Source organism: Dendrobates tinctorius, unplaced genomic scaffold (genome assembly GCF_039654945.1).
Source record: "Dendrobates tinctorius isolate UK_male_01 unplaced genomic scaffold, ASM3965494v1 ptg000181l, whole genome shotgun sequence".
NCBI classification, from domain to species: domain Eukaryota; kingdom Metazoa; phylum Chordata; class Amphibia; order Anura; family Dendrobatidae; genus Dendrobates; species Dendrobates tinctorius.
Window position 1 is genome coordinate 3,703,261 of NW_027361848.1, and position 18,194 is coordinate 3,721,454.

The 18,194-nt window shown below is 47.6% G+C and overlaps 1 protein-coding gene across 2 annotated transcripts in view; it reads right to left on the reverse strand.

Moving 5' to 3' along the window:
* Nucleotides 1-18,194, reverse strand: part of PGBD5 (piggyBac transposable element derived 5) — a 669,748-nt gene that overhangs the window by 265,602 nt on the left and 385,952 nt on the right. For both annotated transcript variants that reach the window (XM_073551842.1, XM_073551843.1), the window contains exon 6: nt 6,311-6,416. In XM_073551842.1, coding sequence (XP_073407943.1) covers nt 6,311-6,416 — 106 coding nt within the window. The remainder of the gene's footprint in view (nt 1-6,310; nt 6,417-18,194) is intronic.

Consider the following 18,194-nt stretch of genomic DNA (forward strand, 5'->3'; position numbering starts at 1 on the left):
GTCTGCCCGGGTTTTTCTGAGAAAAACTTTTGGTTGTGAAGTAGAAACTGCCTGACCTCAGTCTTTTGCCGCTCCGAGAGAGTCTCTGCAACCCGTACCTCCGGTACGGTATGCGAGCAGACGGGACGGGCCAGCTCCGCTGACAAGGCAGACCGATCTTTCCAGGGTTTTATTAGATTTACATGATAAATCTGTTCAGGTTTCCGCTTACTTGCCTGGTATACTTTGTAGTTTACTTCACCAACTCTTTCCTTAATCTCAAAGGGGCCCTGCCACTTTGCCAGGAACTTACTGTCCACAGTGGGGACCAGGATGAACACCATATCTCCGGGTGCAAACATACGGATCTTGGCGCCCCTATCATAGATTCTTTTTTGGGCTCCTTGAGCCTGCATCATGTGTTCTTTGACTATAGGCATAACAGCCGCAATACGGTCCTGCATTTGTGTGACGTGATCTATCACCATTTTAAACGGAGTGACCTGACCCTCCCAGGTTTCTTTTGCAACGTTTAACAGTCCGCGAGGACGTCGGGCGTACAATAACTCGAAAGGTGAGAATCCCGTGGAAGACTGGGGTACTTCCCTGATCGCAAAAAGCAAATATGGAAGTAAATAGTCCCAGTTCTTCCCATCCTTGTCTATCACCTTTCTCAGCATCTGCTTCAGAGTTTTATTGAACCGTTCGACCAACCCGTCTGTTTGAGGGTGATACACGGATGTGCATAACGGTTCGATTTGTAACAACCGGCAGAGCTCCTTCATTATCCTGGACATAAAGGGGGTCCCCTGGTCGGTGAGTATCTGTTTTGGTATACCGACCCGACTAAACACATGCACCAGTTCCTTGGCAATCGTCTTGGTGGCCGTGTTACGCAAAGGGATGGCCTCCGGGTAACGAGTGGCATAATCCAAGATGACCAGGATATGTTGGTGTCCACGTGCAGACCATGGAAGGGGTCCAACTAAATCCATCCCAATCCTCTCAAACGGGATTTCAATAATAGGTAGGGGTACCAAAGGGCTACAGAACCGGGGCTTAGGTGCAGAGGCTTGGCAGTCAGGACAAGACTCACAATATACACGAATATCGTGATGCATGCCTGGCCAAACAAAACAGTGTAAACCACCTTTCGGTGGTTTTCTGGACTCCCAGGTGACCTCCCATCACATGTCCGTGGGCCAGGTCCAGCACCTGCCGCCGGTAGGGTTTTGGCACGACTAATAGTTGCACCGTACCTTCCCCCTTTTTCTCTATCTGATAGAGTAAATCATTCTCCAGAACCATGTAAGGATATGCCAGCCTAGAGCCAGGTTCTACGGGTACCCCATTTATCACTTTTACATTTGTCCTAGCCTGAGACAGGGTAGGTTTCTTTATTTGCTCGCTTTGGAAGTCATCTTTCTGAACTTCCAAATCCGGCAAACGGGGAGGTGGACGGCTGTCGGCCTCCTCCTCTTCCCCGGTCTCCTCCGTATCACCCGCCATGACTGAAAACGGGAACTGCAGGTCATTTCCCTCAGACTCTTCCCCCGAGTCTTCCGGGGAGACCTCTTCCAGGGGTTCGGGACCCACACGCGCCCTGGGAGAAGAATCATGTACACTATTACCCGAGGGCATCAACTGATTCTCCCACAATTGCCAGAAGTGGGGAAAATCCCGGCCCAGGATAACATCATGCAATAACGCCGGGACGAGTCCCACTTTATGTTGCACAGACCCATTATTATTATTATTATTTATTGTTATAGCGCCATTTATTCCATGGCGCTTTACATGTGAGGGGGGTATACATAAAAACAAGTACAATAATCGTAAACAATACAAGTCATAACTGGTACAGGAGGAGAGAGGACCCTGCCCGCGAGGGCTCACAATCTTCAAGGGATGGGTGATAATACAGTAGGCGAGGGTAGAGCTGGTCGTGCAGCGGTTTGGTCGATCGGTGGTTACTGCAGGTTATAGGCTTGTCGGAAGAGGTGGGTCTTCAGGCTCTTTTTGAAGGTTTCGATGGTAGGTGAGAGTCTGATATGTTGTGGTAGAGAGTTCCAGAGTAGGGGTGATGCGCGAGAGAAATCTTGTATGCGATTGTGGGAAGAGGAGATAAGAGGGGAGTAGAGAAGGAGATCTTGTGAGGATCGGAGGTTGCGTGCAGGAAAGTACCGGGAGACGAGGTCACAGATGTATGGAGGAGACAAGTTGTGGATGGCTTTGTATGTCATGGTTAGGGTTTTGTAATGGAGTCTCTGGGCAATTGGGAGCCAGTGAAGGGATTGACAGAGGGGAGAAGCTGGGGAATAGCGGGGGGACAGGTGGATTAGCCGGGCAGCAGAGTTTAGAATAGATTGGAGGGGTGCGAGAGTGTTTGAGGGGAGGCCGCAGAGCATGAGGTTGCAGTAGTCAAGGCGAGAGATGATGAGGGCATGGACTAGGGTTTTTGCAGATTCTTGGGTGAGGAATGAACGGATGCGTGAAATATTTTTGAGTTGAAGTCGGCAGGAAGTGGAAAGGGTTTGGATATGTGGTTTGAAGGAGAGATCAGCATCAAGGATTACTCCGAGGCAGCGAGCTTGTGGGACTGGGGAGAGTGGGCAGTCATTTACTGTAATTGATAGGTTCGTAGGGGGGGTCACGTGAGATGGGGGAAAGATGATGAATTCTGTTTTGTCCATGTTGAGTTTCAGATATCTAGTGGAGAAGAAGGATGAAATAGTGGACAGACATTGAGGGATTCTGGTTAGTAGGGAGGTGATATCTGGTCCAGAGATGTAGATCTGTGTGTCATCAGACCCATAGGAAGTAGTAATGCATATGACCGTGGTGAGGTACGAACAGGTGTCTCCATGCACACACGTTACAGAAAATTTGTCTGATGGTCCAGTCGGGGCTGACACCAGACTGGCCTTCACCAGAGTCACCACACTTCCCGAGTCTAACAATGCCACCACATTTTTGCCATCAACAGTTAAATCACACAAGTGTTTTTCCACATCCTTTTGACCGGCATTCACACTCACTACCCGTGCAACCATAGACATGCGGTTTTTAGAGTCTGTGACGTCGCACTGCATGGGTTCAGTAGTGACCGGACAGTTCGCAGCAATATGTCCCATCTCTTGGCAGCGGAAACACCTAACGGGCCCCTTGCTTAGACCATAGTTCGTTACTCTCGGCCTCGCAGTGCGGGCAGTCCCATTTTCCTCCCCCACTGTCTTAGGGATTTTTCCATCTCCCCTACTCCCTGGAACAGTCTTACCGGTTCCACGTGGAGATGATGAAGAACGAGGTGGGGTAACGTCGTCTCGGAGTCCTTCCGCCACGGAGTAATGTTCAACCAGATCCACCAGTTGATCTGCCGTCGTAGGATTTCCATGGCTTACCCACTTCCTCAGGGCTGGCGGTAGAGCTCTCAGGTACTTGTCCATGACGACTCTCTGGATTATCTCTGGCGCTGTCAGCACCTCGGGTTGTAGCCACTTCTTCGTCACGTGGATCAGGTCGAACATCTGTGACCGCGGTGGTTTATCCGGCTGATAAGTCCATTGATGCACTCTCTGTGCACGGACAGCGGTCGTCACTCCCAGCTGGGCCAAGATCTCGGCTTTCAGTTTGTCAAAGTCCTGCGCAGCTTCAGGCTCTAAGTCATAATAAGCCTTTTGGGCCTCACTGGAAAGAAACGGGGCAATCAGGCCGGCCCATCGTGCCTTCGGCCATTTTTCTCGCACCACCATCCTTTCAAACGTGGTCAGGTATGCCTCGACGTCATCTTCGGTCGTCATCTTCTGCCAGTACCGACTCATGTGAATCACTCTCGACTCGGCTTCCAGGTTAAGCTCAGGTAAGCTTGCCAAGCGCTGCGCCACCTGCTGGAGAAGCGAACGATCGGTAACTGTCATGTCCACCAACTCCTTCAGCTGGGCCATCATCACCCGATTAGCTTCTTGCTGGACGGCGGTGGACTGTACCAGCGCTTTCACCACGTCCTCCATGCTCATGCTTGCAACGTGATGCCCGCGTTCTCCACCACAATGTGATAAAACACTCCGGGATCGCCTTTGCTGGGGTCAAAGGTCACGTGCGTTCAGCGGGAAACTCAGGCGCAGAGCTGGGAGTCGGGTATAACTGACACTGGGTCAGGTTTATTAAAGGTGAAAGCAATGCAAAAGGAAATAAAACATAAAACAAATCCTTGCCTGTCCGGCACTAACTAACCAATGGACAACCTAACTACCAACTGGCGGGCTTCTCCCGTCCAGCCAAACCACAATTGCAGTGGGCACTGCTCTCACTCACGTGTGTCTCTCACACAGACAGGCTCTCTGTGTTCCCAGGCTGAGACACTCACACAACCACCTGGCATCCTTTTATATCCACCTCCCATTATTCATTAGCAAGCAGGTGCGATACTGACCAGACTAGGCCACATAGGAAAGGAATCTGGGCGAGATATACCTGCCCTCATCCACTATTCCCACATGATTCTCACAGCTTATTTTTTCAGAATTATGATATAGATGAAGTTATATTTTTCTTTTTTAATCTTTTGAATGCATATATATCTAAAGATTACAGTTTGCACTCTATCACACTTTTGCACTTTATTTCCACTTCTTATTTTTTCACTTTTTCTACTTTCCTTTTTAGATACTGTAAGGTAGCGCCTATTGTTCATGTTGGGTGACACTTGGCAGCGGATTAATCACGTCAGGCACGGGTTGTTCACATACATCAGTCCATCTGGTTTATTGTGCAGCATAAACCATATAGCAGCAACAGTCTTACATCAGACAAAATGAAGATTCATAGTGGAGCACCGCTCCCTTAGCCCTGTGGTCACACAGGCTGTGCTTTGTCCAGCAATCAGGCTTTACAGCCTCAGTTAATTCCCACTGTCCGGGTTACCTCTTAGCTGCTTCTCAGTCCTGACGTCCGTTCCCTCCTGGGGACTGTCTAGTACTCACAGGCTATTACACACAGGCCACACACGGTCAGTGGCGTCCACATGTGCGCTTCAGGAAGGCAGCCCACCTTCCAGCACGACAGCCTTCCGGGATCTTTCCCCACGGACAAATCAGATCCAGACACTCACTCATGTGACCTACCGTGGTCACCTTATATGGTCCGTAGCCACACCCACAGCATCACATGGCAATGACCTCATTGCAGGTCCTTCAGACGCACAACCGCACATATAGGCTTTACTTCATACACACACCCCTGGGTGGGTTTGTAGATGACTGGTTCCACACGTCTCACCAGCCACCTGAAAGCTCTCCCTGATACATTGTAACAAAAACCTCAGCAGTACCTCTGCTGATCAACACTTGTTCAAGCTTCCATCCCAGGGCCACCCCCCCCGGGATACATAACGGTCATTTAGCATCCTGCCGTTCATCCTATCTCCATTACCACAATGGATATGCATGACCCATACAGTGCCCCCTAGCTGTCACAGTGGTCACTGCACCACAATACTTATGTATGTTTCACCTTTGCTCTTCTTTCTTTCAATAGATTTAGTTGTTGCTTTTTTTTGTAATATCTTTGTATCTTGATCATTAATATATTAATTGAGTGGGCAGATGATCAACACGCAATGGTGCGCGCCATTACGTGTTCACTTTAAGAGTATCATAAGTGCTCTCCAGCTCATAGCGCATAACGCGATGTATATATTATTTGCAGTCTCCTTCTAGTTCTCACTTCTGGTGCATTCCAATTCAGAACACAGATCTCATTCTCCCTCTTTTGGTGTGCCGTGACATTTGAGCATAGCTGCTTTAGGCTTGGTGCACATATGACGTGATTCGGATATGCAGTGACATCTGGGTGCTTGATGTGTATGGATTCTGACTTGGAGGTCTTATTGGTTCCCATAGCTTAGGAGGAGTGTTCTCCATGCTGGAATGCATATAATATCTATGGTCACTTGATAATTACATCACTTGACCTGGAAATAATCCTCCCCAAAACAGGCAAATGGGAACATTTGCAATAATGGCTAACATGTGCGATCTGGATTTTGGGACTGAGCAATGGAAAAATAAAAAGGATGTATTGTTATTTATTTGATATGCTTTTAAGAAAGATTCAATAAAAATATTTTGTTGATGGTACCACAAACCTAATATTAATCTAGCATGCTTGGCTTAAAGTCTACAAATTTAAATGGCAGGTAGCTTCATGTTAATGGAGTGCCAGCTAGACATGCACACCACTGCTCCATTCATTCTCTATAAGATAGAAGGAGATAGCCGAGTACAGCACTGGTGAGCACACAATTGCACATAAAAGATTATACACTACTTACTTGCTATACTTATCATCATATTTACAAATGTAGCTCAGGTGAGCAGCAAAGGCTTCAACAGCCAGTGGACATGGGATCTCACCACTTTTTCTTTTTATAATGACTCCTAGACAGAGAAGGAGAGAAAATAAAAATGCATGGGAAAACTGCATATCTATGCAAAATAGAACAACTTTAGACAATATTTTTCTATAATATTTATTACTTAAAATTATAGGGTTATTACCAAGTTACCATGTCAAGGTAAAACACTATAAAACCTTATTTTATTATACATGCACAAAAACTGTACATTCACTGACTTCCTGAGTCTCCTTTGGTACAAGTTCTCCTTCCCAGCATTTTTAGTAGCACCAGCCTAAATGAGTGGACCTGCAGTAAGATGCATGTGTAATATTTTGCAGGTACGGAGGATGTCGCCACGGATCTGAGACAGACCAAAAGTTAAAGGTTTATTTAAAAGGATTTTCTCTCCACGCAGGGAGGAGCAGTAGGGGGAGTTAAATAAAACAGAGTAACACAGTAAAGAAGATCAATGGAGCTGAAGGAAACAATTAAACAGTAATGCAGCGTTTAAACTGTAAGGCTATGTGCACACGTTGCGGAATTTCCGCGGAAATTTCCACGGGAATTCCGCAACTCCCTGCTGCAGGAAATACACTAGAATTCCGCATGTGTAATTCCCGCATTTCAACTAACGTTTTGCAAGCGTAATTAGCTTGCAGAATGCTAGCGTTTTCCAAGCGATCTGTAGCATCGCTTGGAAAACTGACAGGTTGGTCACACTCATCAAACATAGTGTTTGACAAGTGTGACCAACTTTTTACTATTGAGGCCGCCTATGCGGCATCAGTAGTTTAAAGATATAAAGTTAAAAATAATAAAAAATATAAAAAATGGTGTTTTTCTCACCTTCCGGCATCCCGCGCAGCGTCCCCAATCCTCGCGATGCTCCCGGCAAGTCCCGTTCCCAGCGATGCCTTGCGACAATGACCTTTGATGATGTAGTGGTCTCGAGAGTTGGCGGGAGCATCGCTGAGGCATGGGAAAGCTGCGGGGGACATCGGAAGGTGAGAATATCACTATTTTATATTTTAATTCTATTTTTTACAGGGATATGGTATCCAGGGCCTGGAGGAGAATCTCCTCTCCTCCCGACCCTGGGTACCATCCACACATAATCCGCTTACTTTATGCATGGTGGCCATAGCCACATGCGGAAAGGAAGCAGAACAATGCTTTCCTATGTGTGCGGAATTCCCGCGATTCCGCACAAAAAATGACCATGCTGCGCATTTTTCCGGATGCTATTTTGCCTCGGAAAAATACGCAGCATTAGCACAGCATGTGCGGAATGCCATTGAATACAACGAGGAAAAAACATAAAATCCGTGGGAATTCTGGATGTGTGCACACAGCCTTAAAGTCAGGTAATTATAACTTATCAGTCTGGGGAAAGCTTGATAGAAGAGTCTACTTCTCCCATGTCAGCACCGACAACAGTGGCTCTTGCAGTCTCTAAAGTCTCTGCTCTAGAAGAAGTTGGGACCTCCAGGGGTTAAAGCAGGGAGCTAGGAGCTGATGAGACCCTGGGTCTTCCTGCTCTGAGTCTCTGTATGATACCTCGCCTGTCTCACCGCAGGAGTGATGCTGCGCACGCTGTTATGTCTCTATAACACACAGGGGCTCCAGCTCGTCACTGTGATCCCCTGGACTGCACGATTGTGTCACTGTCTCTGTACTATCAGGAGGAAAGTCTCCTCTGGTCACGGAGGCTACCGAGTCCACGTACTCACATACGGCGCTCACAACACCTTGTCCTTCAGTATTAGTCCTCAGACGGGGAACTCTCTCCATCCGGGAGCGTGGTGCAGCTCTCTGTCCCGCGCGCTCTGCTTTCACGCCCTGACGCCGCACAGCTTCCTGTTCACTGCCCCTTCTTTCCAGTCACAGCCCCACATGGTCACATGGTCTAGACGGTCCAGGTCACAAAGTCTTCCCCCCGGCAACCCTGCTGTCTGGCTAGGTGGTTCCAGACATGGGGCAGGTGAGGTAACCCCTTTTGTGCTCTTCTCCCTCATTGAATCATAGATGAATCATAGAATCGTAGAGTTGGAAGGGACCTCCTGGCCATCTGTTCCAACCCCCTGCTCAAAGCAGGATTCACTAAATCATCCCAGACAGATGTCTGTCCAGCCTCTGTTTGAAGACTTCTATTGAAGTAGAGCTCACCACCTCTTGTGTCAGCCTGTTCCAATCATTGATCACTCTGTCAAAAAGTTTTTTCTAATATCTAATCTGTGTCTCCTCCCATTCCGTTTCATCCCATTGCATCTAGTCTTTCCTTGTGCAAATGAGAATAAAGATGATCCTTCTACAATGTGACAGCCCTTGAGATATTTGTAGACAGCTATTAAGTCTCCTCGCAGTCTTCTCTTTTGCAAGCTAAACATTCCCAAATCCTGCAACCTTTCCTCATAAGACATGGTTTGCAGACCGGTCACTACTCTGGTTGCTCTTTTCTGAACTTGCTCCAGTTTGTTGATGTCTATTTTAAAATGTGGTGCCCAAAACTGGAAACAGTATTTCAGATGAGGTCTGACCAAAGAGGAGTAGAGGGCAATAATGACTTCACGTGATCTAGACTGTATGCTTCTGCTAATACATCCTAGAATTGCATTTGCCTTTTTTGCTGTTGCATCACACAGTTGACTCATATTCAGTCTGTGATCTATTAGTATACCCAAGTCTTTTTCACATGTGCTGTTGCTTGCCCTATTCCTCCTATTCTGTATATGTTTTTTTCATTTTTATTGCCCAGATGTAGTGCTTTGCATTTTTCCCTGTTAAAAACCATTCTGTTAGTTGCTGCCCACTACCCCAGTTTATTTATATCTTTTTGAATCCTCTCTCTCTCTTCTCTAGTATTAGCTATCCCTCCTAGCTTTGTGTCATCAGCAAATTTAATCAGTTTACCCTTCATTCCTTCATCTAAATCATTGGTAAAGATGTTGAACAATACAGGGCCCAAGACAGAGCCCTGTGGTACCCCACTTGAGACATTCTTCCAACTGGTTGTGCAGCCATTTACGACCACTCGTTGGGTCCTATCACTAAGCCAGTTATGAATCCACCTAACAGTTGCCTTGTCCATTCCATACTTAGTCATTTTTTCAATACAGATGGTGAGATACTTTGTCAAATGCTTTGCTGAAGTCAAGATATACTATACCTACAGCATTTCCCTGGTCCACCCAGTCAGTGATTCTGTCATAGAAGGAAATTAAGTTAGTCTGACATGACTTATTAGTTACAAACCCAAGCTGACTCTGCTTAATCAATTCATTCTCATCCAGGTACTTACATACATGTTGTTTAATAATTTGTTCAAAGATCTTTCCTGGTATAGAAGTCAGACTCACCGGTCTATAGTTGCCTGGGTCCACCTTCTTCCCCTTTTTGAAGATAGGAGCAACATTTACTCTTCTCCAGTCTTCTGGGAATTTTCAAAGATTATGGAGAGTGGTTCAAAAATTTCTTCTGCTATCTCCTTCAGTACTCTGGGGTGCAATTCATCTGGACCTGGAGACTTGAATTCATTTAGGCTGGCTAAGTGTTTCCGCACTATCTTTCTGTTTATATATATATATATCCTGGATTCTTCTATTCCCTTAATAGGACAGTGAAGAACAGTTGATGTTACATTTCCTTTCTGAGAGAAAACAAATGCAAAATAGGAATTTAAAAGTTCGGCCTTCTCAACATCCTGTCTTACCATTTCATCATTTTCATCCTGTAAAAATCCTACAGCATCTTTGACTTTTCTTTTACTTTTGACATATCCCCAAAATCCTTTTTTATTGCTTTTGATGTCTCTTGCAAGCCACAATTCATTGTCAGCTTTAGATAATCTGATTGGTGCCCTGCAGGTTCTGCAGACAGTATTATATTCTTCTTTACATATGCCTCCTTCTTTCCATTTTATAAACATTTTCTTCCTTTTTAGCATGTGCTTAAGTTCTGTGTTCATCCATCCTTGTTTCCTTAAATGCTTCCTATTCTTCCCTCTTTTCGGAATTGTTAACAATTGTGCTTTGAGAATTTCGTTTTTCAAGATTTCCCATCCTTCCTGGACATTTTTGTCATTAAGGATATCCAGCCATTGGATCCCTCCAATTCTCTTTCTGAATCCCTTAAAATCTGCCTTTCTGAAATCTAACCTTGACGTCTGAGTCTTCACAGGTCTTCCTCTTCTACTTATCCAAAATTCTAAAATAGCATGGTCGCTACCTCCTAGGGTCCCAGCCGCTCTTACCTCCTCAACCATTTCCTCCCTGTTTATGAGGATTAGATGCAAGGTAGCAGATCCCCTTATTTTCTCCCCTACCTTTTGGAAGATAAAGTTGTCAGCAAGAGAGGATAAGAATTTCCTTGACCTGTTAGTTTTGCCTGAGAGAGATTCCCAACAAATGTCTGGATAGTTGAAATCTCCCATGACAACCATGTCATATTTTTTGGAGAATTTGGCCATTTAATGCATAAAGAGTTCATCCATATCTTCAGCTTGCACAGGCGGCCTGTAGTAAATGCGTACAATGGTGTCCTTTCCATTGTTCTGACCTTGTATTCTTACCCAAACAGTTTCCACAGAACTTCCAGTCTCTGAAGCTTCAATCTCTGTGCAGATATACGCGTTTCTAACATACAATGCGACACCTCCTCCTCGTTTATCAAGTCTGTTTCTTGCAAATAAGTTGTATCCTTATACTGTAGCCTTGTATTCAAATCATGTGTATTGTCCCACCAAGTTTCAGTGATTCCAGTGACATCATATTTCTTTTCCTGCATTAATAGTTCCAATTCTCCTTGTTTGTTGCCAATGCTTTGTGCATTAGTATAGAAACATTTTAGTTTGTGATTGGTTTCTTTTTCTCCAATACTTTTTTATTTAGATTCTTTTGTCTTTGTTCTTTCCTCCCACTTCTAATAGCAGAATTCTCAATAGAATTTGTCAGGTGTATGGCTTTTTCGGGCCTTTTGCTTCCCTTCCCACAATGTTCTAGTTTAAAGCTCTCCTGATGAGTGTAGCAAGGCGACTTCCAAATACATGTTCTCCAGTCTTCGTAAGGTGCACCCCATCTCTAGCAAGTAGTCCATCGTATAGGTAATTCACTCTGTGATCCAGAAATCCAAATCCTTGCTAACGGCACCATCAATGTAGCCAGTTGTTCACCTGCAGAATTTTATTCTACCTCCTTGTTCCATGGCCATCCACTGGGAGGATGGAAGAGAAGACCACCTGCGCTCCCAGTTCTTTCACTTTCTTACCTAAGTTTTCAAAGTCACTGCAGATGGTTTCCAGGTCGTTACTTGCTGTGTCATTTGTCCCCACATGTATTAGCAGGAATGGGTAGTCATCTGTAGGTCTGAAAAGTCCTGATATCCTGTCAGACACATCTTTCATTTTTGCACCTGGAAGACAGCACATTTCTCTTGAGGTTATATCCGGTCTGCTGATAGCGGCCTCTCTTCCACTCAACAGGAAATCCCCCATGACCACCACTCTCCGTTTCTTCTACACAACATTTTTCTTTCTCCATCCAGGAGGACTCTGAAGGCGTACAAGGTTGTTGTTTGTGGGCAAAGTCCTATCCTGATGTATTTCTTCATCGTTCTCCTGCGTAAGAGCCTGGTACTGGTTCCTAAGCAGTATGGGTGCTGACTGCCTCCCGATCCTCCTGCTTCTCTGGGTCACATGTTTCCATTTCTCTGTTTCTTCAGGTGCACTTCGAATTTCTTCTCTTTCTGTAACATCAAGATATATTTCTGCTCTGTCTAAGAACTCTTCACCTTCCTTAATGATCTTCAATGTAGCTAACCTCTCTTCGAGATTTTGCAACTTTTCCTCCAACAGGGACACAAGCTTGCATTTGTGGCATGTGAAGTTTGGCTTTTCCACTGGAAAGTCTGTGAACATGTAGCAAGAAATGCAGCTCACCAAATGGCTCCTGGCCTCTTCCATATTTTATTGCTAAAGAGATTCCAAAGCAATGAAAAATGTGCCAAAATTCGGCGCGGTTTACCGATTTCCTCCTTTCAGCTGCAACGGCCAAAATCCAGTGATCTTTGAGCTCGCAGAGACTCTTCACTTATCCCAGAAGGCACTGGGAATAAGCAAATTCTCTCCTCAGGACTCTTCCCCTCTTCACCCCCTTACATTCCCCATCTCTTTTCGCTTGCCATTCCACGGGCAAGATTTTCTGTAGTTCCTGTTGACAATCTTCCAATTCCTGAACAATTTGTTGCCAGACGAATTGGTCTTGGTTATAGCGAATGGGGGGGTACATCGGCAGTTGAAAGCTCAGAGCATTGCAAGTCAGAAGAAGCAGTCATGTCAGTTGTTACAAGAGTAATGGTGACCTGAGTTGCTCCCGCTAGGTTGGCAGTTTCAGGCACCAGCCTCTCTTCGGTGTCCCTTGGGGGAAATTGGGAGTCTTCCTCATCTTCAAAATCAACATCAGTCAATGGAGCTGCCTGTGGGGCAGCAGGTACTTCTTGTTCTCAGTCAGGAACCCAGGACTAACATGGTCATAACATATTTCGGTGCAGCGTATGAGTGGGGGCTGTGCTTACGATTGTTATACACCCACACCAATTCAGGGACGTATTCAGGCCATTGTGCCTCCTTCTCCTCTTCCAGGGTTCTTAGCATTTGGATCAGGGTACAGTTAAATCACTCGCAAGCTCCGTTCCCCTGTGGATGATAAGGTGTTGTCTGAGATTTCCCGATCTTATACAACTGGTGCTACTCCTCCATCACTCTTCCAAGAAAACAGGCCCCCTGATCGGAGTGGATACATTTAGGACACCAATACATCTGGATGAAATACTTGCAGATGGCATGAGCAGTGGACTTGACAGTCTGATCCCGTGTTGGAGTCATGATGACAAACTTCGTAAAGTGGTCCACCATTACCAAGCAGTGTTCGTAGCCTTGATGCGCTGGCCCGATCAACAGATAGTCTATTGTCAGCAGGTCTAGAGGGCCGGATGACATCACTGTCTGCATGGGAACCTGCTGTTCGGGTGGTTTGGCCAGTTCACAGCTCTGGCACAGACAGACTTTCTCCACCATACTTCTCAGATTTGGATGATAAAACAGGCGCTGCAGGCATTGGAAGGTCTTTTCAGGGCCAAAGTGGGCTCCTTTCTCATGAGCCTCCCTAGCCACCTGGAACACCAAGGATGAGGGAATCACTGTCTGCCAGATGATGCTGAGTTCTGACTGAAGAAATATCTTCTGATAAAGTCCCACAGCTGAAGCCTTTCCCACTGCTGTAACATTCACAGCAATTCAGGTGAAGCAGTACTCCTCTCATGATGGCTGGGCATCTGTTTAGATATGACCCACCATCTCAACCGGGCTATTTCCTGATCCTCCTGCTGCACTTGGACCCACTCGTAGCGGGTTTGTTCCATTAAAACTTGCACGAGTCTCCTCCGGTTCTGTTTCCCATGTAGCTGCCACCATCCTGGCAGTCTCTCCAAATTCTGGGACTTCCACAGCCTCCAGCTCTTCATCCCGATTAGTCGTTGGCCTACGATAGTTTACTCAGAAAGGGTATCAGCATGGGTATTCTCTGCTCCTCTTTTATAGGTGATTCTGTACCGAAATTTCGCCATCTGAGCTACCCAGCGTTTTTCTAGCACCCCGAGCTTCGCTTTCTCCAGATGGACTAACAGATTGTTATCCATGCGCACGTGAACTTCAGAGCCAGCCAAGTACTCCACAAATTTCTCCGTCATTGCCCACACTAACACCAACAACTCCAGCTTGAAGGAACTGTAGTTATCTGGGTTCTTCTCGGAGTCATGCAAAGACTGACTAGCATACGCTATGACGCGTTCCTTCCCATCCTGTATCTGCGACAGTACTGCTCCAAGCCAATGCAGACTCCCATTGGTATGCAAGGTGAATGGTTGAGTGAAGTCAGTGTAGGCTAGTACGGGGGCCAATGTCAAGGCTATCTTCAAGGCTAGGAACGCCTCCTCCTGGCGCTCTCCCCACTGCACATTCCTGTTTTTAGCACAGGAGGACAGTAGCTCGAGAAGAGGATTCGCGATGCATGTAAATTCTTTTACGAAGCGTCGGAAGTATCCTCTGAGTCACAGGAAGGCAAATACATCCTTCACGGTTTTTGGGGTAGGCCACTCCTGTACCGCGGCAATCTTCTCTTGAGAGGGCCTCACTCCTTCGACTGAGACAGTGTGCCCCAAATACTCAATCTGAGTACAGAAGAGATGACACTTTTGAGGCTTTACATTCAGCCCATGCTTTGAGGCCAGCTCAGAACCTGCTCCAGCCTCCGTAGATGTTCTTCGAATGTGGGGGCAAAGACAATGATGTCGTCCAGATAGATCAGGGTAGCTTCAAAGTTCAAGTCTCCGAAACATCTTTCCATGAGATGCTGGAACGTTCCTGGGGCATTGGCCAGACCGAATGGCATGCGGACGAACTCATATAATCCCATCGGAAGAATGAAAGCTGTCTTTGCTCGGTCTTGTTCGGACATTGGTAACTGCCAATAACCGCTGGCCAGGTCTAATGCGGAAAAGTATCTGGCATTTCCTAATGTGGAGAGGGACTTGTCTAATCTCGGCAATGGATACGAATCCCGTACTGTACAGGCGTTGAGACAACAGTAGTCCACACAGAAATGTAAGGTCCAGTCCTTCTTCCGCACCAGGACAATGGGGGCAGCCCAGAGACTCTGGCTCTCTCGTATTACCCCCTTCTTCAACATTTGTGACAGCATCCCCTTCACTTCCTGGTACATTTGTGGGGGTATCTGTCGGTATCGTTCTCTGATTGGCACCATATCCCCGGTGGGTATCTTGTGTGTTATTGCGCTGGTGCGCCCAAAATCATCCCATGTTTTGCCAACACATCCTGGTATTTTCCTAGCAGGGACTCCACCTGGGGAACCTGTTGGGGAGGTCAGTTCCGAGAGTTCCGCCCACATGTGTTCCATTATCCGTTGCTCCTCTTTCAGCAATCGGGGGTCTGGGGTGACTTCAGCATCTACAGTCACCATCCATGGATCTTCCGGCTTCACAGTCAGCTGTACTGCTTCAGATGGAACTAATTCATCCGGCATGCCTAGGATGTGGGCCACTTCACTCTGGGGGGCAAGGTCACGTCATTCTCTCCCAAATTTACACATCACACGAGGACAGTTCCATCCTGCACCGTAGCCAGTGTCCGTGCAACTAATATTCCTGACGGTAGCTGATCGACTTTACTAGGCTCAACTTGCACTTCGACCCCTTATACCAGCCCGGATGGGCAAAGGAAGCACGGTCTGTCCAGGGGGCAACACTCGTTTGACAGAGGGAGGCAAGATTCTTTTGCCAAGCGACTTCCCATCTCTATGTTTCCTGGGCCTGAACTGTCTGTATCAGTTGCTGGAAGGCCCTCCTTTGAGGGGTATGATCGCTCCACTGTCATAGGAACTGGTCTGGAGACTCATTGATGAGAAGGCTCCCAAAGTCTTTAAGCACATTCATGCCCAAGGTTACGGTATGGTCTTTGGCTGCCTCTCCATCCACCAGCACTACTCCTCTTCTCCCTATATCCTTACCACAGACCACTATGTTCATCCATACCACCCCTGCGACCGGGATGGGTAAGTGGTTAGCCACCGTGAGCTTAATCACCGGCCCCCATTCTGGCCGCATCGCCTCCGTGAAGTGTCAGCGGAAATATCCTTCAGGCATGGTGGTAAACTGAGAGCCAGAGTCTACTAGGCAATGTACTGCTCTTCCATTCATCTCAGTCCAGACCAAGGGACACGTGGAAATGAAGCTGGTGGGACTTTAAATACTCATTCTCAAATTTTCAGGCTCCAGGTGGCATCCCCCGAGCTCGGAGCTGTCTAGTTTGTTAGGGTTCTAGGTAGAAAACCCGAGAGTGGACCCTCTGGGTCGTGGCTCCAGAGCCCTTGAGGGCGAGCGCACCAGGTGATGACCACCCCCTATACAGGGAGTGTTAGGGGAAGGCCCATGGGAGATGGAACCATGACAGCCGGAACCAAAGGGACGACCCAGGGTAAATACAGGAGAGCAGATCAGAGTGTGGGAAGGTATACTAGGGGTAGAGTAGATCCAAAGTAACAGGAGGCAGGCTGAGGAAGCCCGAAGGGTCAGGACGGAATCGGGACCAGAAGCTGAAAGGAAGATGAGCGAAAGGGGGTTAGGAAAGGCTGGGCCTGGGAAATGAGACAAGGAACGAGACAGGGGAAGGAGCGTAATATACAGGAGGCAGGCAACAATAGGGCAGAGGTACAGGAGAGGGACCGGCACAGGGGAACACAGGAGGAGGAAGCAGAAGAACCAAGGAGGACGGTAGGCAGAGACAGGGAGACACGGGAGCAGGCTACAGATGGGGACCAAGGCAGAGCGCAGCACAGAGGGTGCGCGGGGACCTGATGGCCAAGGGTGACGCTGCGCAAGGATAGCGGGCGCCACGGGCGAAGACAAACAGGCATCTTACCTGTCTAGACGCCCAGCTGAAATACCCGGTGGGCACCGCCATGATGGGGGCGGAGCCACCAGGTCACGTGCCCCCCAGGATGCACAGAGGCCAAGGAAGGGCGAGAGCGCATGCGCGGACCTCCGACGCGCCGAACCCCTGCAAAGCCAGACAGGGGACGGCGTGAGAGCGGAGAGGGGGCGCGCCGGCAGGAGGAGGACCCCAGGTGAGCGCTGGCGGGTGCAACATAGTTTAACGGATGACGCTGGGAAGGTCGGCTCCGCCGGGTGCACCACCGAGCAATATGACTGGGTTCTCCGCTGTTGTAACATGTGGGTGGTCCTCTTCACCAGGTGACACTAGTCTCACGTTGGGGGGTGGTCTCTCTGTCTCACACCGGTGGACTGGACTCTTCAGCATGGGTTCCCGCTCTGTACCTTCCCCACCGGCACAATCACTCCCCGCTCCTGCTCACGCATGCGCGCCTCACTCCAGACCTCAGAGAAAGTCATGCCTGGCTTTACCCGCATGCGCTCTCGCAGGGCCTGCTTCATCATCACATCAAACCCGTCACCAGCTGGTCTCGTAGCACAATGTCAATCGACCCTATGCCATCCTTCCAGACAATGGCAGTATGGAGTTCCTGCAGGGCATTCATAAACTGCATCATGGTCTCCCCATCTCTTTGAACCCGGTGAAACAGTCACATGCGCAGCTCCCCTACATCAGTGGGGTCCCCATGCGTCTCCTCAAGTATAAGTAGAACTTTATCCAGGGTATCTCTCGCTTGGGGGCTCTAAGCATAACAGAGTCCCATGCCTCCCCCTCTAGGGCCATCACTGCTATCTCTGCCTCCAGGGCCGACATTATGGGGTGCATCCGCATCATCCCTTGGATGCACTCCGTCCAACTCCACAACATAACATTTTTCCCAGAGAATTTTGGTAAATTATTTAACATGACTCCCAGGGAGGTGCTAGACCTGGCGTCTCCCCAAACTGCTTGGTTTGCGGCCTCCGCACCGTTGTGCGTCATCCTGCCGACTACGCCACTTGTAATATTCTGCAGTTACGGAGGATGTCTCCACGGATCCGAGACAGACCAAGAGTTAAAGGTTTATTTATAGGGATTTTCTCTCCATGCAGGGAGGAGCATTAGGGGGTTAAATGTAACAGAGTAACACAGTAAAGCAGATCTATGGAGCTGAAGGAACGGTTTAAACGGTTAAACTCAGGTAATTATAACTTATCAGTCTGGGGAAATCTTGTGTAATACTATTGTAGGAACTCGAGGATTCTAATAGCGTGGGGCAATGAACAGACAGAAGCGGGTTACTTTAGTGCAAATAGTGTA